This window comes from Bos grunniens, chromosome 17 (assembly GCF_055505025.1).
Source record: "Bos grunniens cultivar Pamir isolate PY7600 chromosome 17, Bosgru_T2T1.0, whole genome shotgun sequence".
Classification (NCBI taxonomy): Eukaryota; Metazoa; Chordata; class Mammalia; order Artiodactyla; family Bovidae; genus Bos; species Bos grunniens.
In genome coordinates this window covers 52,620,945-52,642,611 of record NC_141181.1, presented here as the reverse complement: position 1 = coordinate 52,642,611, position 21,667 = coordinate 52,620,945, and the positions used below count along the sequence as shown (strand labels likewise).

The following is a 21,667-nucleotide window of genomic DNA, read 5'->3' as shown; positions in this document are numbered from 1 at the left end:
AGGATAAGAAACAGCAAAACTAAAGAATCCTAGTAATCTAGGCATGCTTAAATATATCTCTAGATTCAAGATTATACTGACACTCAAGTAAGCATTAGATATATGACCACTAATATGACCTGAAAGAACATATTAATATTCTGATTAAAGACTTTTAAAGGCCCCAAAAGAGCGGCATCTTATTCTGTGCATGACCCTTACTGCATTCAACTTACAAGAAAATAATGAAAACATGTAAAATGTTCAGTAATTACTATTAGTTTAAAAAAAAAGAACATTCAACATACATGATTTTTATTAAAAGAAAAAAACCTAAAGATTAACTGAAATGTACGGGCATAATTCTTTTCACCAAAACACATCCTAGAAAAACATACCTTATCTCCATCCATAAATCTTTGTTTTTCTGTAATATTTAGTATTTCCACAGGAACATCAAGTTCAGATCTTGACTCATAAGATATGCTTCCATCATCATTGCTTACGACCCTCCCCTTGCGGCCAGTCATCTGCAAAGTCAAACAATGTTGCTTACAATTAAGGTATCTGAGTATGGTGCAGGAAGTTTAGGACTCCCACTAGAGAAACATGGTGGAGGTGAAAGGGAGAAGGAAGCCAACGTGCACTGTGCATCCTCTCCCGCACCAGGAGCCGGGCGGGGGAGATGAAACACTGCGACATAAAGCCTGGTTCTGAAAAGTCCAAATTCAGTGGAGAAAACCGACATGTGGCAATGACAACAAAGGCTGTGTGTGACAGGGGCAATAACACAGATCTGAGTCTTGGGGCAGATACTCAAGACACTAGGGGAAGGAACTCACTTGCTCTAGGATGACAACTAGAGTAGAACAGGGTTCTCAGATCTCAGAGAGGATGTTAGATAATTTTATGAGGAAACAATATATTATTCATTCTAAAGGGTTTGTAAGTGGCAAAAAAAAAAAAAAAAATTACCTAGGACAGAATCAACGGTGTTCAAGTCATATTTACCTCAGCAACATTTTCAGGGCCACCAAGTTCATCAATAAGTTCATCCAGGGTATTAGGAGGGAGGTCTTCAGCTAATTTTTCTAGTTTATCAAGTAGGTCTTTCTTCATCTGTTGGGCCCTTTCCACGGCATCTTGACTTGTTATAAGGCTACTGTTGCTGTTGGTGTTACTGTTAGCTAGATAAAGTACATGTGTTAAAAATCAGTACACAGTTTAAATATTTGTTTTGTTTGAAAGTACATTTCACAGACAAAGCAAACATCCACGTGGTTACCTGGTGCACTGTTAGGAGCAGGTGAAATAACTGGTGTAGAAGAAAAACTAGGTCGTTTTGATCCAAGACCTGACGCTAATAAGGCACTTTGAATAGAATCTGGATCTATACTTTTCCTTTTTTTTTTATCTTTGTTTTTCTTATGATCTTTTCTGATTAACCAGGGATCTGAAAGTTAAGGAAAGACATAAATCATCTGTTAACGCAGGTACGGAATTTTCAAAGGAAACCACCATTGAGTTTTTTTGTACTGTTGACCGACAACTTGTAAACCACCACCAACTATAGCAGTCCAGTACATCCATACACCATGAGGTAAATGCCATGGTTTGAGGTTAAACATAATTGAACAAAATTGACGTCGTGACCTTTCATAAATGAGCTCAACTGCCAGAAGACAGACAAGCTTGGAGCTCCCACAAAGCAAAGATTAGAATCTGTCTGATAATTTTTACAGGAAAAGAAAAGGTTTTAGTACAATATCCCATTTCAAATACACAGAATTAAGGACCCTTTAGTTTATATTTAAAATATTAAAGAACTTACCATCTTCATCATCCTCACTAGACTCATCTCTGAATGGGTTGAAATCATCATCATCTCCAGAACTCATGTTTTTAGAGCTCTCATAGTCACTTTCTTCATTATCAGAGGCATCAGATTCACTTCCACTATCATCAGAACTGCTACCAGTAAGGCCACCTATTTTTCGTGCTTTTTTGGCTTCTCGAGTTATTTCTTCACCTGCCCACAAAACCCAAACAAGAGAGTCAAAATGCACTGTGGTAAAAGTTAGGAAATTATATTTAGTTCATAAGCACAGTTAACTAATTCAAAAGAAAACTACAGAAGAAAAGTATTTGCATAAGTATATAAGAACAAGGAAGAGGGGAAGGCACACCATTCTACTACTCTTGCCTAGAGAATGCCATGGACAGAAGCCTGGCAGGCTGCAGTCCACAGGGTTGCACAGAGTCAAACATGACTGAATCAACCAAGCAGCAGCAGCAGCATACAAAAACAATGAACAAGTATAGCCTTTTGGACTCCTGTAAAAAATCAGGTTATATATAATTATTTTTAGGAGAAATTATGTACATAAGTATTAACTCAAGACAGCCTTCAAACGCACAAGTTTTAAAATTCAGGACAACAAAGATGAAACAATCTCTGGCATTGTCAGAATGTGTGTATCAGGTTGAGAGACAAGGCCTAATAATTACAGGTTTTTAAACTACTTAAATACTTTATGGAATACTACCCCAAAAATCTACAAAACTGCATTTTTAAAAGTTAAACAAGGTGCTAATCTGAATTATCTTACTGGAAATTCATAGAAGATACCTAGAGTAAACTAATCAAAACTGAGAAGAACATTAAAAAGGTTCACATACCAACGAAATGGTGAGAAGATAATTTAGAAAAGGGAAACATGGCCATCCACTGACCACTCTAACAGGTCACTGACTCTAGGTCACAGCATTACTTTTTGTGTCACCAAAATAAAAAATAATGCCAGTTATAATACCCAACCTGCTTTCAGGCATATTAAAAATATAAGGGAAAAAGCATTTCTTGCAACAGATGAAAATTTAAAGTTAAAGTGTCAGGCACTGTATTTAGAACACACAGCATCATGTATGTTCTTATCAGCATTTTGGAGAGAGCCTGAGATGTTAACTTCTAAAAGGCAAAGAGCTTGCTAAGTCGCTTCAGTCATGTCCGACTCTGTGCAACCCCATAGACAGCAGCCCACCAGGCTCCCCCGTCCCTGGGATTCTCCAGGTAAGAACACTGGAGAGGGTTGCCATTTCCTTCTCCAATGCATGAAAAGTGAAAGTGAAGTTGCTCAGTCGTGTCCAACTCTTAGCAACCCCATGGACTGCAGCCTACCAGGCTCTTCCATCCATGGGATTTTCCAGGCAACAGTACTGGAGTGGGGTGCCACTGCCTTATCCAGGTAAAGAGTTTAGTAAGCACCTAAACACAAACCCAACTTTGCAATTTTTATAAAATGTCTAACAAACATAAGTAAGTGTATGCCTAATAATTCAATAATAAACTAACAAAAGTCTCTTTAAAGAAGACTATATAAACACACAGGCTTCCCAGGTGGCTCAGTGGGTAAAGAATCTGCCTGCAATGCAGGAGACGTGGGTTTGATTCCTGGGTCAGGAAGATGCCCTGGAGGAAGGCATGGCAACCCACTCCAGTATTCCTGCCGGGAGAATCCCCATGGAAAGGGGAGCCTGGCAGGTTACAGTCCATAGCGTTGCAAAGAATCGGACACGACTGAAGAGACTGAGCACGCATGCATGCACACACATACTCTCACACACCCACACACACAGCATCAACAACAGAAAGGTCCAGATTTTGGTTCCCCATTTATCAACCAGTAGTGGTGTGAACCTAAGGATATCGCCTGACCTCTTTCTGTGCCTTAATTTCCTGTCTATTAAAACTGAAAAAATAAAGCCTTTCATATGGATCCCTTGCAGTTAAACAAGACTATGTGTGGGCAGTGCTCAACACAGTGCCTAGCACCAAACTATTAAAGCCCCAATATAAAATGGGGATTACTTGTGCATTCAAAATGACATGGGCCATGGGAATTCCCTGGTGGTCCACTGGTTAGGACTCCGTGCTTTTTGACCCCAGATTCAATCCCTGGTCAGGGAACTCAGATCCCACAAGACTCGCAGTCAAATAAATAAAAGACACTTCCTTTAAAAACAAACCAAACACTACATGATCCAATTTAAGGAAGGCAGTTCAGTTCAGTCGCTCAGTCATGTCTGAGTCTTTGGGACCCCATGAACCACAGCATGCCAGGCCTCCCTGTCCATCACCATGACTCAAAGTCATGTCCATTGCATCGGTGATGTCATCCAACCATCTCATTCTCTGTTGTCCCCTTCTCCTCCAGCCTTCAATCTTTCCCAGCATCAGGGTCTTTTCAAATGAGTCAGCTCTTCGCATCAGGTGGTCAAAGTATTGGAGTTTCAGCTTCAGCATCAGTCCTTCCAATGAACACCTAGGACTGATCTCCTTTAGGATGGACTGGTTGGATCTCCTTGCAATCCAAGGGACTCTCAAGAGTCTTTTCCAACACCACAGTTCAAAAGCATCAATTCTTTAGCGCTCAGCTTTCTTTATAGTCCAACTCTCACATCCATACATGACCACTGGAAAAACCATAGCCTTGACTAGACGGAACTTTGCTGACAAAGTAATGTGTCTGCTTTTTAATATGCTGTCTAGGTTGGTCATAACTTTCCTTCCAAGGAGTAAGCGTCTTTTGAAGGCAGTACACACCCAAAATACAGCTTGCATCAAAATGCTCAAGTTTATATTACTTCTAGCACCATTTAAAGGAAAGTACTCACCTTTCCGCTTCTTTGTTTTATTTTCCTTACAAGGACTATCTCTTGGTGAACTGCTGTTACTTGGAGCTGTCAAATCAATTCCCAGCAAACTATAAAGCTTTTTTCTATCCGGAGCAGGGAAGTGTTTTTCAATGAGTGACTGTAACACTCCTCTGTTCGTACGAGAGATAAAAAAGTGACAGTCAGTGGCTCAGTATGCAAAATTATTATATATAAAATATTACTGAAAGTATTTGCTTAAAATAAGTACACTTTATTAGCAGCATCTCCAAATTGGATACCACAAGTTGGTTAGCTTCACATAATAATAAAGCCAGCTTAGGAACTCAGCACCAATGGTTTCTTTTTCAGAAATGCTGCAGAGGACTCCATGTGGAAAAACGGAACATAAGGGACTGAGTCAAAAGGTGACTCAGAACAGCTGGACTCTGAATATAAAGGACTTTTAACAATCCTTTAACCAATTTATTTCACATGTATTTCCATTTTCAGGTATGTGAAAGAGTTAAAATAATTAAATCTATGTCTTACTGAAAAACAAAAACAAAAAAATAGTTTATTCAATCTTATAAGATCCTGATAATCCAGGTCAGAAGAATTTCAGTATTCTAGGCAAGACTATCCAACTGAAATGTAATGCAAACCAAGCACAACTTTTACACTTTCTAGAAGCTGCATTAGGAGAAGGCAATGGCACCCCACTCCAGTACTCTTGCCTGGAAAATCCCATGGACAGAGGAGCCCGGTAGGCTGCAGTCCATGGGGTTGCTAAGAGTCCGGCACGACTGAGCGACTTCACTTTTCACTTTTATGCACTGGAGAAGGAAATGGCAACCCATTCCAGTATTCTTGCCTGGAGGATCCCAGGGACAGAGGAGCCTAGTGGGCTGCCGTCTATGGGGTCGCACAGAGTCGGACACGACTGAAGCGACTTAGCAAAGAAGCTGCATTAGGGCTTCCCTGATACCTCAGTTGGTAAAAAATCCGCCTGCAATGCAGGAGACCCCAGTTCGATTACTGGGTCAGGAAGATCCGCTGGAGAAGGGATAGGCTATCCACTCCAGTATTCGTGGGTTCCCTTCTTGGCTCAGCTGGCAAAGAATGTGCCTGCATGCCTGTACTGCAGGAGATCTGGGTTCGTTCCCTGGGTTGGGAAGATCCCCTGGAGAACAGAAAGGCTACCCACTCCAGTATTCCGGTCTAGAGAATTCCATGGACTGTACAGTCCATGGGGTCACAAAGAGTCGAACAGGACTGAGCGACTTTCACTTTCAGGAGCTACATTAAAAAGTTACAGAAAACAACCTGTCACTATAAAATGTCACAATGAAATGTTTTACATTCTATTTCCTTAAGTCTTTGAAACTTGGTGCATATTTCATACTTGACGGTCATCTCATACTGGAATAGCCATGTCAACTGCTGCACTAGCCATGTAGTACCTATCATCTCCGAGGCAGTACTAGGCAAGATACAGATTAGCAGGTGCATGCTCTGAATTTAAAGGAGTTTTAAATTATGTCTTAAAAGGAGCCACTTGCATGTATCCCCTAAGGCAAAAGATATCATGGTGGCAAAAGTTATTTTACTAGTTTTACTCCAAGAGTTGGAATTGTTTGGTTACACAAAGCAAAAAGTAACGTCTAAAGCCTTTCTTAAAATTCTTTTGACTTTTCAAGAATTATCTGCAATGCTGACATGAAAGCATAATAAACTGGGACAAACGAAACCATTATTATACAGCTTTGTGTATTTGTGCTTTCAAATACACAGAGCAAAGACAAAACTGAAACTTAAACCAAGCTGTCAGAATTCCAAGACGTACAAAACAGAAATCAAGCCCTTCCATTAGTCCAAACACTGGACATACAATGTTAAAATACTTAACATTTCAGTATTTCTATGTTACTGTTTTTCAATAGATATATTGCTATGGATACACAGGATTATGAAAACTCAGATCAGAAAAACTTAAATTTAAAAGGCAAAAATTGTGTCTCCAGGAAATGCTAACATTTAAACTAATCTTAGTAAAGACTCAAAACTATAAACATTACTTGGCAGTTGAAACAAAATCATTCAATTCTCCCCCGCCCTCTTCCAAGGCTTCTAATGTTCTAGCTTCTCCCGTAGACTGCAGACCAATTACAACACACTGGAGGAAAAAAAAGAATGTTATTAATTATAAATAAAAATATGTATGTGGTTTCTTACAACATATTTTACACATTTAGTTTTAAAAAAAGATTTCAAGGCTTCCCTGGTAGCTCAGTGGTAAAGAATCCACTTGACAATGTAGCAGACATGGGTTCTATCCCTGATCCGGGAGGATTCCACATGCCACAGAGCAACTAAGCCCTTGAGCCAGAACTACTGAAACCCACATGCCCTAGAGTCCATGCTCCATAACAAGAGAAGTCAGGGCAATGAGAAGCCCAAGTACTGCAATCAGAGAAAAGCCCATGCAGCAACAAATACACAGCATGGTCAAAAATAAATAAATTAAAAAAGATTTCAAACAAGAATTACCCATTTTGTACATGTGTACCAATGTCTTTATTTTGCATATTTGAAATGCGCTATATGTAAAACACTTAGCCAGGTGATAGTATTACAGCAGTGAACACTACTGAAGCCCCTGCTCCAGTTTTTTGTGCTTTAAGTAGATATATATTCGCCAAAAACGAAAAACCTTTGCAGTATTACATATCCATGATATCAGTGGTTACATCTATGGACAGCCAAGTTATAGTGATGTTTATTTGTTTATACCACCTTTTTGAGCTATCCAAATTCTTTATAAATACATATTGCTTTTATTGTCGTAAAAATGTATTTTTTAAAGTCTCACTGTTAATACTCTTACAACTATCCTTTAGAAACAAAGGCTTTTTTAAGTAGAAAACCTCAACACCCAAAAGACTAAAACACAAAACCAAAGACACATCTGTTAATGCATTCTCCAACTTACTTTTCCATTCTTGATTTCTTCTCGAGCTAGTTGCACAACTCTTTTAACTTTGGACGCTATGCACAAGTATTTGAAAAATCTCTGGTGAGCAGACCAGAACTGACCCCACATGGATTTCTTCATTCTCTGCTCAGCATCAATCAGATCTGCAGCTTGTTGAAACCGCTCTCGAGCAATGACCCACTGAAGGCACACAATCAACAGATATTTCAATCTTCAAGTGTGAATTACTTCAATATGACTAATTCAATCAAAAGAATGTGTAAGACACCATTTAACATTAATTCAATGAAGCATTTTCAGTAACTTGGGAACCTCTAAACAAATGTTTTTTAGGACACTCACACAGAGCTGTCTCAAAATTCCTATTAACTAATACAGTAATTTTAGGAAACAGTTATGTTGATTTTTAAAGCTACGCATGCTCTGCTATAAAGGGTTATTTAAGTTACTGTAACAGAGAAAACTGGGAAAATAAGGATCCAGTAATTTATCTTGTTATTTTACGGCAGAAATATACTGTGAGCTGACAGACATTACACTGGACAAAACTAACAAAAACATCATCGGGTACATTAAAAATACTAGGAGTTAAGGAAAAAAGGCTTACCAGTTTGACTGCTTTGTTATACATTTTAACATAGCTCTGAGAAAGAAGAACTTCCTCAATTTTGAAGGTCACTCCAGTAAAGCTCAGCTGTCGAGCAATGTACATTCCTCTAAGCTTCATATCCATAGCAACTATTTCCATGGCACCAACACCTCTGAATAAAATTAAAACACACAGTAACTATCATTAAATATAGTAGAGCTTTAACATACATGGAAGAGATTTTAGCAAAATACCTCTTTTAGATTGCTACTGAGAACAAATAATGTACACTGTAAATTCCATTACCTCCGTTCTACTGCCTGAATAAAGTCACTGAATTCTCTAAATGGAGTTCCCTCACCCCATATTCCAAGACGGTTCATATAGGCCATATTTCGTGGTTCAGAAGCACCTGAAAAACCCCCCAAAAAAACATATTACAGCTGAAAAACTAACATGTAAAAAGATACCTGTATCTTTTAAATAAATACTCACCAGTGGCACTAGCATAGACAACTCTAGCTTTTGGCAATTTGTTCTGAAGTTCTAAAACTGCTAAGCCTGTCTTGGTTGGCTTTGAAGAACCAACAGGACATAAGTTTTTTGCTTTATGACATTCATCAAAAACTATCTGTAAAGAATAAATTAAGGAACATGTCACTTTAGTACCAAGTGTCTCTAATCTCAGAAAGACTTAACTTTTATTTCCCTGAGGCCTGGGGAAACATGCAAGAGTCCTAAAGAGTAAACAAACAAACAAAAAACAGAAAAACAATTCTGGAGTAAAAATAAATCAGGATTATCATGGGGAGGGATGCTGTTGGTAACAAGCCCCTGCACATGAACTTTTTGTTTTTTTTACTAACACCCATACACCTATCATCTGGTTTCATCAAACCTTAACATTTTACTGTTATCTGCTGCAGCCTGTTTCCTTTTTTAAAGTTACAAACATAAACAAAGCCCTCTATGTGATTCTTCTCCTTGATTTCTGCCCCTGTGCTAGCCACAGAGGCATTCACTGAATTTGGCACTAATCTTAACTACATATTTAAATCTTTTTCTAGATACAAAAAAAAAGTTACTACTGTGGAAAATGAAGACTGCTTAAATCAAATGGGGGGTTGGAGAGGGCCTGTGGTTTTTCTTTTTGATTAACTGCTGTTATACTGTCCTTCAGGTGGCTGAAAGGAGTTTCGTAACTTCTTCAGACATCACTAGGTGCCAAAGCTCTCATAGGACAACTTTGATGCTGTATGAATTCTGCCATTTTGCTAGCACTGATACAGTTCTTGGGTCCACCACTCCATTAGAACCATTGGCTCCAATCATATTAATCTGTTAAAAATCTTACAAAGCTGGGTACTTCTGGGTATTTAGGTCCACATTCTATTTTAAGGCTGCATATTCAGCATGTCCCATACCTATTAACATTTTCCTAAAGCAGGAACTAAACAGTGGCCTCATATATGACAGCTACAAAACAGAATCAACTATCTGACTCCCTTGCAAGCTATGTAATCATTAAAGCTCTCATTCCAGCAATCTTTTTACTTAACTTCAGAATTCCCATATATTACATTAACTTTCATGTCATTAAAAAATATAAAATTTGTTGGAAAGGATACCACTCCATCGAAGTCATCACCGCACCAATGCAGAAGTTGTTTTAACCTCGTTTTATATTTACCACCAGACTGACTTTCACCAATAAGGGAAGAATAGGTAGCAAAAATAACACCCTTCTTCACACTCCCATTATGTTTGGAAGAAATTTTTCCATATTTAAACTGAAAAAGAAAAGGGAAGAACTTAATACACTTCTGTCTCTGAAATATTTATCCCACCCAAATTTATACAGCAGGGAAATGATGGTACCAATACACTTTTGTCTCTGAAGTATTTATCCCACCCAAATCTATACAGCAGGGAAATGATGGTACCATGATGGGCTTTAGGAAAGTCAAAGGACCTCTTAATCATACACAAAATTTCTCACACACAAGTACATACACACATACACACACATGTGTGTATGTATATAAAATTATAAGGATCCAGTTTTCAAAGTCTATCCTCAAAAAACATTACAAACCAAACTCTCCCCAAGAAAAAGGCACAATATTCATTCTACCAATATTTACTATGTATTTTCTATATGCAAAACACTGTAATTAAGATCTGAGGGATATATAAGAATTATGATCAATAGTCACTGCAGCCCTCCTCAATTATACTGACTCAGAAATTAAAAATATTGCTAGATGCCCATTACATGTTTTAGTTTTGAACTGTTGGTAATTATCTAAGACATAATACTTTTACCTACCAACCCATTCAGTAAATCTCATCCCCAAAAAAGTCACTGATGGGCAGAGCAACACTGAAGCAACTTAGGACTAGTCTGTACATTTACTCACTTAGAACTAGATGTACATTTACTCACTGTCAAAGGCCTGCAGAGAAGTGCCTACAGGAATTAGGTTTGTTAGCCTAGGCAAACTAGGCTCCAGGAATTGGTGCCTAGTAGGAGGCCAATAAAAACTTGCTAAATGAACATTAAACTGTGCTTCTGGAAAGTGAAACTTTTCTTCCAAATGACAGAACTGTTTTAACATTAACACAGGTACAGGTATACAAGTTCATTGAATATACAAATATCTAAACCAGTCTCCAAACCACAATTCATGATGCAACGGACATACTATACTACTTGTCCATACAGCTCTATTACACTGCACTCTTATACTCAGTGTATTAGTTTCATCCATAAATAGTAGTTTTATAAGCAGAAACAATAAATGAAAAAAAACCCTGAAGGTTGAGAGAATAAACTCCATAAAAAGAGAAAATGCCTATTTTACTTGCCACTACATAACCCTACCTGGCACATTATCTAAACCAAAAATCAACAGTTGTGGCTAGCACTCACTATACTTTTTGTGAAATAACTCATTTAATCCTCTTAACAACCCTACAAAGTGGAAACTATCATTCTTGTCTCACAGATATTTACTGAATGACCAACTGAATAGAAGACTTTCATACCTTATTCAATGAATGGACCAAAATGTTTTTTGCTCCAATATCCCTCAAATCTCTTTCAGCATCATACTTTAAATCATTTGAAACACTGAACCTATAAAAAAGAAAGGGAAAAGAAAAATACACAAATTAAATGCAAATCCTATCATTCTAGCAGTATTCAGGAATAAATAAAATCAGGCCTTGACACTTCTAAAAAAATACATCTACTCATTAAGACCCATCCCCATATGCTGGTCATTTGCAAATGAAAGTTCCCACAGACAGTCTTTAGCACTTACCACAAAGCCCTTTTTCTACTCAACAAATAATTTTCATAGATGATTCCTGCTATTGTCCTTCCTTTTCCTACACCAGCACCATCGCCTATTAAGAAGCCAGCACGATCTCCATTAGGTAGGAACGTTTCATGTTGCTGAAAATGAAAATGCTGATAATTAATCTATTCCTTTAGATATTTTGGTGATCGGTTTCTCATATTATTTTAGCAATATATTAACATTGTCTATTTTTATACAAATGACATACAGTTAGCTTAGTGTGGAAACTATATTTACTATACAGGAATACTTTGTTTCATTTTGCTGCATGCACTGTTAACTGCACTTCTGGGAAACAGCATTTTTTTTTTTTTTTAAACGAATTGACAGAAATGCTGTATCAAGCAATTTTATTGGTGCCATTTTTCCAAAAGCATTTGTTCACTTCATGTCTGTATCACATTTTGGTAATTCTCATAATACTTCAAACTTTATTATTATTATGTTTGTTACTATGATCTGTGATGAGTGATCTTTGATGTTACTATTGTAATTGTTTCAGGGTGCCATGAACTTTGTCCATACTTAATAAACATTGTGTGTACTGTGACTGCTTCACTCACTGACCATTTCCCCCATCTCTTTCTCTTTTGGCCTATTTCCTGAGACACAACAGTATTGAAATTAGACCAATTAATAACTCTACTTAATGGATTCTTTAAGCATTCAAGTAGAAGGAAGGGCTACCATGTCTCTCACTTTAAATCAACAGCTAGAAATGATTATTTTAAGGCCAGGCTGCAGGGCATGTGGAATCTTCGTTCTTTGATCAGGGATGGAACCCACACCCTGTGTATTGGAAGTACAGAGATTTAACCACTGGGCAGCCAGGGATCTTCCCTAGAAATGATTATAATATAAGGAAGGCGTGTTGAAAGCCACAATAGGCTGAACACTAGGACTCTTGCTCCAAACAGCCAAGTTGTGAAAAGAAAAAGGTCTTAAAGCAAACTAAAAGTGCTACTTCAGTGAACAAACAATAAGAAAGAAAACCAGCCTTATTACTGATATTAAACTTTTAGTGGTTGAGATAGAAAACCGAACCAGCCATAACATTCCCTTCAGCCAAAGCCTCATCCAGAGCAGGGTCTGGATTCTCTAATTCTATGAAGACAGCCAGGTGAGAGCTGCAGAAGAAGCTAATAGAGGCTGGATCATGAGGTTTAAGGAGTCTTCTCCATATTATAAGCACAAGGAGAAACAGCAAGTGCTGATGTAGAAGCTAAACCAAGTTATCCAGAAGATAATAGGGTAAAAGTGTCAACATTAAACAACAGATTTCCAATGCAGATGAAATAGCCTTCTATTTGAAGAAGATGCCATCTAGGGTATTCACAGCTTAAGAGAAGTCAATGCCTGGCTTCAAAGCTTCAGAGGACAGGCTGACTTATGAGGGGTTAATGTAGCTGGTGACCTAAAGCTGAAGCCAATGCTCATTTACCATTCTAAAAATCCTAGGGCCCTTAAGAATCATGCTCAATCTATGTTGCCTGTGGTCTACAAATGGAACAACAGAGCAGTACATCTGTTTACAACATGGTTTACTGAATATACGAAAGCCACTGTTGAGACCTACTATTGCTCAGAATAAAAGATTCCTTTCAAATACTGCTCACTGATGATGTACCCAAGAGCTCCGATGGAGACACACAATGATATCAATGTCACTTTCATGCCCACTTTATAACACAACAGCCATTCTATAATCCATGAACCCAAGAGTAATTTCAACTTTCAAGTCTTACTAGTTAAGAAACACATTTTGTAAGGCTGTAACTGCCAGAAATAGTGACTCTTCTAATGGATCTGGACAAAATCAATTGAAAACTTCCTGAAAAAGGAATCACCATTCTAGATGCCAGGAAGAACATTCGTGATTCATGGGAAGAGGTCAAACTATCAACATTAACAGGAGTTTGGAAGATGACCCCAATCCTCATGAATGACTTTGAGGAGTTCAAGACTTCAGTGGAGAAAGATTCTTGACATGGAATCTACTCCTGATGAAAACGCTGTGAAGATTGTTGAAATGACAACAAAGGATCTAGACTATCACGTAAACTTAGTTGATAAAGCAGTGGCACAGTTTGAGGACTGACTCCAATTCTGAAAGAAGTTCCAGTGTGGGTAAAATGTCATCAAACGGCACTGCGTGCTACAGAGAAATGATTAGTGAAAAGAAGAGGGAATCAATGAGGCAAATTTCATTGCAATCTCATTTTAAAAACCTGCCATAGCCACTCCAACCTTCAGCAGCGACCATTCTGATCAGTCAGCAGCCATTAACACCAACACTAAGACCTTGCACTACCAAAAAGATTACAATTTGCTGAAGGCCCAAGTGATGATTAGCATTTTTTAGCATTATTTCTAAATTAAGGTATATATATTTTTGGGGGGGGACATAATGCTATTGTTATCTTCTCCACTGCCTATTGGAGAAGGCAATGGCACCCCACTCCAGTACTCTTGCCTGGAAAATCCCATGGACAGAGGAGCCTGGTAGGCTTCAGTCCATGGGGTCGGGAAGAGTCAGACATGACTGAGCGACTTCACTTTTACTTTTCACTCTCATGCACTGGAACTTTTCACTTTCATGCACTGGAGAAGGAAATGGCAACCCACTCCAGTGTTCTTGCCTGGAGAATCCCAGGGACAGTGGGGCCTGGTGAGCTGCCGTCTATGGGGTCGCACAGAGTCGGACGCGACTGAAGCGACTTAGCAGCAGTGCTACTGTACACTTAGCAGACATCATAGTGTAAACACTAAGTTTTGCATGCACTGGGAGACAAAAAAGTTCATGTGGCTCATTTTATACAATGTTTGCTGTACTGTGGTGGTCGGGAACCAAATCTGCCCTATCTTCAAGGTCTGACTTTGTTTTTTTCCCTTGCTACCCTCGCGTGCAGCAGGTAACTAAAGCTAACAAACTGGTGAGCATTCTTCCATAATTTTTCATTGACTATACAATCAAATACAAACCTTTTTATAACACATAAATATAGTGGATGGTTGCATATTTATTTTACAAAAATGGAGTATATCAGAAATCCTCTCAAAGACAACTGGCATAAGATAAAAGCTAGTACAACACCCATATGGTAATACCAAAGTTTATTCAATCACTCCCCAAGGGTGTGAGCTTTCAAATCTAGTCTAGCTTTCAGTCTCTAGGGGAAAAAAGCTGCAACAAATAGCCTGATACATATGTTCTTATCTAATAGTTCCATGAAACAGACTCCCAGTTCCAGTAACCGAACTGTTAGGTCAAAGGATATACACATTTTTAATTTTAATACATGTTCCCAGTGAGCCCCAGAAAGGCTATGACAATTTATCATTTCCACTATAAATGCAGTCACCAAATCCATGCTATTCTTTTCATTTCATAAAACTATCTATTTCATAAATCCTATCCATTTCATAAAACTAAAAAAAATCACATTCACAAGATTTTCATTCAAGGAAAACTTTGAATTAAAACTAGTATATATTGTGAACTAAGATTAAAGATAAAAACTGTACCTAGTTAAAAAATATTATGGCTTACCTGGGCTGCATAAGTAATTGCTTCAAGCTGTAATGCTGATAACCAGCCATTATCAATGGTTTCTTCAGAAATAGATGTCTTGTACCAAACATCAGGAGGAGTAACACTGGATAAAGAACTAGTCTCAACTACGGCATCTGGGTGACGTAGGCCAATTTTTACTAAACAAAGGTTTAAAAATACTTCATTTTAATTATTCTGAGTAATAACACTTCCACTCTTATCATAAAATATTATAGCATTTCTCCTCTGACAGAGAAATGTAAGTAACCCTGGGATCCTATATAAAGTCACCGAATGATGTAAAGTACTGTTAAACTTAACTAACGTGATCTAATTACCAACTACCTATGGTTTAAACAGAGACTTGTGAGGGTTGGGGGAGGCTCAACAGGGAGGGGATTCATAGAGACATGGCTGATTCGGGCTTCCCTGGTGGCTCACACAGTAAAGCAACCACCTGCGATGCAGGAGACCTGGGTTCGATCCCTGAGTTGGGAAGACCCCCTGGAGGAGGGGATGGCAACCCACTCCAGTATTCTTGCCTGGAGAATCCCCATGAACAGAAGGGCCTGGTGGGCTACAGTCCATACGGTTGCAAAGAATCGGAGATGACTGAGTGATTAAGCATAGCATGGCTGATTCATGTTATACGGCAGAAACCAACACAACATTGTAAAGTAATTATCCTCCAGTTAAAATGAGAGTAAAATAAATAAATTTATAGAAAGAGACTTGCTGATTAAAAAGATCTAGGAAAATACAATCTCAATTCATACCACGAGGTTCTCCACAGTAGCAGAGCACACTCCTAGGTTACGTTCATTTGAAATGATCTACAAAGTAGGGAACTAGAATCTATATACAGTTGGTAAACAGATTTTTAGTTTAAGTGGTCTTATTAGTGACGTTTTATAGAAACCCAGAGTGTATGAGAAACAAATTCTAGCCATACATTTTCCCATTTTATTACCCTCAGAAAATGAAAACGTGAAAAAATTTATATATAAACTAAAAATTACTAATTTTCAACTTAATATACTGGCCACTTCAAAAAAAAACAAAACAAAAACTGAATCACGGTCCTTGTGGGGAAAAGAGGAAGAAATGGTGTTAATTTAAGCCACTGAATTCAAATAGCACATTTTATTTTAAGATTCCCATGCTTTTATAGCTTGTTTTAGATAAGCTGTATAAACTATAACGCTAAGATATATGTTTACATCTCTGTAATTTACTCTGATTTTATAATCACCGCTGATATGAGCAAAATTAACTTGAAAGGAAAAAGCTTTTTTACTCTTGGTTTTAAGACTTCATTCCAAAACAAAGTTCTAAATTTGTGTAGGAAAATTAAAACTGACAGTAGAATTTTCATGTAGCTATTTTAAAACATATTCATACACAGCTCATACTTATCAAATCCTGAGGTACCCAACATGGACAGATCCTAATAGGTAACAATGTGTGGGGAAAAGTTTTTAAGTTTAAAAGGAACCCAGAGGTTTTTCATTATTTTAACAAATCTCAAAGACATACATTTTATTGGCATATACTCTGCATAGGTTTCCGCATGACCCATTTCTTCTTCGTCTTCTTCTTCTGGTTCATCTTCCTCTTTCACAACAGGGACCTTCTGTAACACAGACAGAGCAAAATCAAGTAAGTCAACAGAATGGAGGCCCAACCAACACACAGAAATCCTCTTCTGCAGGAATACCCACTATCTTCATCTTGGAAGCAGGACATGCCATTCTATAGTTCCTAAAATCTAGGTCATACTCTATGGCTTCCCTGCTTCTCTAATGATGAGCACAATCTGTGATGTGATATCATCACAAACACACACATGGGATCACCACAGGGCTCCACCACCTTCTCAAACCAGTTTCCCTTTCAACACTGCCCACCAGCCTCCCTGATGCCCAGATGTCTAACCTTCAGTCCTCACTCTCCATTCCAAGAACAGAAAGAACAAGAGGTTTGGAGAAAAATGGTGGCTGAGCCCCAGCAGCACATTCTACAACCTCATTGGCAGGGACTCTCTGTAAGTCTCACTCCCAGTCTCTTTTCACTTCAACCTCCATCTGTTTTCTTTCCCTCGGGTCCTAAAACCAAAACCCCAGAAAACTCGGGAGTTTAAATGTTCTTCTGAAACACAGAATTTATTTCAGACGTCTGTGTCTCCACAGACACAAAAACAATACCACATCATCTACTCTCCAAACACTGGCACATCTCAGAGTAAAATGATGAGTTATTAGTAACTACACCAGGAGAACAGCAGACCAGGAGAAGCCCAGACAGTCCCAGGCAAAGTGAGTGAATGGCCACTATAGCCATACCTTGTATTCCTCTACAGAATCTTAAAGGGGTAGAGACAGGGAGAAATAGGGGAGAGGAAGCCCCAAAAAAGCTTCTTTTCACTACCAGCAAACTATAAAGGGAAGCTCTTTATGAATGAGGGCTTAATCAAGGAAGAATGTAGGGAGAAGCTGTGAGACCAGAGAAATAGAAAGAGAAAACCCAGTTAGGATCTACATGTAATGCCAAGGATAAAATAGTATTAAAAGGTAATATCAGGCTTCTGTTTCATTTTTACTTATTTTTACTTAATCTAGAGCAGAATATGATGACACACAGATACTCAACAAATGTGGGAAGGAATAGGGAGATGACAGATAAACATTCAGCCAACATCAATCCATGAAGTCCTTTAGGGAAAAAAAAAAACTCTGAATATTCTCAGGAAGTATACTAAAATGAAACCCAGTTTCAGAAATGAGACCAAATGCGGCTGGCCAAAGAAACAGACACAAACCCCAATTCTGTTGAATTTGTGTAGCCTTGGGCAAATCACTACATCCTCAGTCCTCCCTACCCCCTTTGGACCTCTTCTTCATCTATAAAACAGGAATATATACTATACTAAATGACCAGCCTCCCTTCTCCCTCTACCTTAAAAAATTTTTTTTTACCACAGATATAATAGGAGGATTAGCTGGTCACAAAATTCAGGGACCAGACAAGTAATATTTCTAAGAAGCTGAATAGAAAAGTGGCAACTGACACCAAGCTTAGGGTGAAGGAGCAAAATGAAGGGGAGGGAAACTGTGGCACATGGGGAACATGTGACTAACACACAGTAGATGCTCACTACAACTCTAGGTATTTTTATGTGTTAGCGACACAGTCAAGATTTTTCAAAATAATGTGGAGGCCAAACAAAACACATGTCAAGTGGTTCTGGTCCACAAGCTACCAGTTTGCACTGTTAGATGTCACTTAACTACTAGGACAATATAGAACTTTTGACATGTTATGGGCAACATGGGCTGGACTAGAAACTTGAACACTAAAATCTTTAAGAAAAATATATTCTTATTTTCAAAAAATCAACTTTCAAGTAAGCTGTTGGCACACAATCACTAAGTAAACTGATACTGCCAGGACTTATTCTCCTGGTCCCCGTTCAAAACCTCAGGCACAAGTTGCTCTGCTGTCCCTCCAAGTCCAAATTCCATTCCCAGTCTTACCAATCCTCTGGTATCGTTATATACAGTCACCTCTTATTTTCTTATTTTTTTTCTTTCCCCTTACCGTTTCCAATCACCTCTGAAATTCCCAAGTTTAGTCCCTTGTTACTTCCTTTCTGGATTACCTGACAACCACCTAACCTGTTTCTTCCTCCCAATCCATCCTGAGTCACTAACCAGTCCCTCTACTTCCATCCAGTCGCCCTCACTGGGGCTGCTCCAAGTCCCAAGTCTAACAAACTCAAGACCTTCCACAGAGCCCCCAATCAACCATTCCAATTTCTTCCTGCAAGCCAAGTATCCTAAGCACATAGCTACCACCTTCTTTATGCCTATTGATGCTGTAGCTCCCTTCCTAATATGCCCTCTCAGATTCTCCATACTCAACACCCCAACTCCATGACACCTCCTCCATAAACTGAACTCCTACCAGGCCACCTGAGTCTCATTTTCCTCCAGACTCATAATCCTTATTGCGAGCATCACAACACACCTCTTGCTGTACCTTCTATTACTACTTAAACCACGTGGTGTTAAATTATGTTTATTAAAAGGGGGAACCAGAAACCACCTCACAGAGGCAGGGTTAAACACTGTGCAATTATTAAATACAGGTATAGAATCAATTTTTTGCCTTTTCATACAAAGGTCTGTCTAGACAAGGCTATAGTTTTTCCAGTAGTCATGTATGGACGTGAGAGTTGGACTATAAAGAAAGCTGAGTGCCGAAGAATTGATGCTTTTGAACTGTAGTGTTGGAGAAGACTCCTGAGAGTCCCTTGGACTGCAAGGAGATCCAACCAGTCCATCCTAAAGGAAATCAGTCATCAATATTCATTGGAATGACTGATGTTGAAGCTGAAACTCCAATACTTTGGCCACCTGATGCGAAGAGCTGACTCATCTGAAAAGACCCTGATGCTGGGAAAGATTGAAGGCGGGAGAAGGGGACAACAGAGGATGAGATGGTTGGATGGCATCACCGACTCAATGGGCATGAGTTTGAGTAAACTCTGGGAGTTGGTGATGGACAAGGGAGGCCTGGCGTGCTGCAGTCCACGGGGTCGCAAAGAGTCGCACACGACTGAGGACTGAGCTGATAGTATCAATTTACCTGAAGCATATAGCACTTTCAAAATGTAATTAAAAAAAAAAAGTTATTATATAGGGTGGGAGGTTGAGGGAGGTTCAAGAGAGAGGGGAGATAGATGTACCTATGGCTGAGTCATGTTGATGTACGGCAGAAACCAACACAACATTGTAAAGCAATTATCCTACAATTAAAAATAAATTTTAAAAAAGTTATCATGTAATTGCTTACAATTAAACCATTATATATCTGACAGTTCATAACTAGCTATATAATAAGGCTCAATCCTAAAATGACTATAACTATGAAATACTTTTGGTTAGCCCCACACTGTCTTTTTTACTTATCAGACAAGATTTACAATAAAAAAGGTGTTAGTATTTTATGTAATACTCTATCAAATATGCAAGTTACAATCACCTTGTTTAGAACACATTAGTTTATTCCAGTGAGGTTTAATGCTTAGTTTATGTGGCTAAGACACTCTCCTTCACCTAAAAAAATACACTTAGCCAAGGGTAGAGCCAAGTATATTTTCATACCACACAAAAACAGAGATACAGTTTTTGAAACTCACCATGGTTGGGGAAAAACTCCTCATTTTCATGTCATTTATCCATATTCTTGCTACTTCTTTATTAGAAGACTCTTTCTTTACTGTGCCATTGCTTACATCAGCTGATGAGGAGAGACAACTTACATTTTAGAACAAGACATTGTTCAAACAAACGTTTTTCCTACAGTTTAAAAAAAAATTCAGTAAAGTTTACCCACTTCACAAACCAAAGAATACAAATCTGCTTATTTCCAATTAAGCGTTAGGATAAAAATATTCAAAGCTACATGTCATTATGCAGATAAGAATTGAAAACAAAAAGAAATGTGTGTACAGGAAATTTGAAAACTATTTATTAAAAAGACACCTCAACCAGAACACTATTTGGCAGTTTATTTCAAAACAATTACCAAAGGCTAGCATTATTCTGAGACACTTCACTTAGTTCATTAAAAAAAAAAAAAAACAAAAACCCAACACCTGGTGTTATCACAGAGACAGTCAATCTCACTTGATCTGGAGGTAATTATTAACTTTCAGACAAAATAATTATTTCTTTTAATTAGGGAGAAAAAAATTTTAAAAAATCAAGGAACTCTGGTCTTCCTTCCCTCAGAATAAAGATCCAAACAAAGAACCTGGGCTTCTTAGTGGTTTACACACTTTTTTTAAACATTAAAAACAGAACCTCTCAATCAAAGCAGAACTGCTTGACTGAGAAACCCAGAACCCCTGTAACCAGCCTCCAGCCATCCCTGAAGCATTCCCAGTACTGGTATTCTTGAGATCAGTGTGGAAATCGCATCAGGAGAATGCGTCAGCATCTTGTTTATGTACTCTATCAAAAGATGGGAAGTACTTTGGTGGCCTGTCACTTTGGACTACACAATGACTAGGATTAAAGCGTTAGAAAGATAAAGAAGCTGGTACAGAAATAATAAATTTAAGCTTGGGGACACAGATTTGTTTCACATCAAAGAGCCAGTGAACAGTTTCATAGAAAGGACTGGAGCTCAACTGAGAGACCAGAATCCAAAGAGAAACCCAAAGGGCTAAGGACTGCAAAAGGGGCAATATCCACACAGATAGAAGAGAACAGGCACGGAATTCCCTGGTGGTCCTGTGGTTAGGACTCCATGCTTTCACTGCTTAGGGCCTGGGTTCAGTCCCTGGCCATGGAACTAGGATCCCACAAGCCAGACAGGGCAGCCAAAAACAAAAGACAAGAGAGACAGAGAACATGCAAAACCTTGCTCTTTGTTATTTCATTATCTTTCTTCCCTTTCAATAAAAAAATGACCCTCTCCTACAACACAGAAGTTAGTTTATCTTCAGCATTCATTTATCATGTTTC

At 38.4% G+C, this 21,667-nt stretch overlaps 1 protein-coding gene across 2 annotated transcripts in view; it reads right to left on the bottom strand.

Annotated features, from left to right (window-relative positions):
- SBNO1 (strawberry notch homolog 1) overlaps window positions 1-21,667 on the bottom strand; it is a 57,112-nt gene that overhangs the window by 21,690 nt on the left and 13,755 nt on the right. For both annotated transcript variants that reach the window (XM_086347355.1, XM_086347356.1), the window contains exons 5-20: window positions 20,335-20,435; window positions 16,671-16,767; window positions 15,132-15,292; window positions 11,543-11,676; window positions 11,265-11,355; window positions 9,845-10,006; window positions 8,712-8,847; window positions 8,523-8,628; window positions 8,235-8,388; window positions 7,625-7,807; window positions 6,711-6,808; window positions 4,654-4,805; window positions 1,811-2,008; window positions 1,265-1,432; window positions 991-1,166; window positions 378-509 (exon numbers count right to left, since the gene is read on the bottom strand). In XM_086347355.1, the coding sequence (XP_086203481.1) occupies window positions 378-509; window positions 991-1,166; window positions 1,265-1,432; window positions 1,811-2,008; window positions 4,654-4,805; window positions 6,711-6,808; window positions 7,625-7,807; window positions 8,235-8,388; window positions 8,523-8,628; window positions 8,712-8,847; window positions 9,845-10,006; window positions 11,265-11,355; window positions 11,543-11,676; window positions 15,132-15,292; window positions 16,671-16,767; window positions 20,335-20,435 (2,249 nt within the window). The remainder of the gene's footprint in view (window positions 1-377; window positions 510-990; window positions 1,167-1,264; window positions 1,433-1,810; window positions 2,009-4,653; window positions 4,806-6,710; window positions 6,809-7,624; window positions 7,808-8,234; window positions 8,389-8,522; window positions 8,629-8,711; window positions 8,848-9,844; window positions 10,007-11,264; window positions 11,356-11,542; window positions 11,677-15,131; window positions 15,293-16,670; window positions 16,768-20,334; window positions 20,436-21,667) is intronic.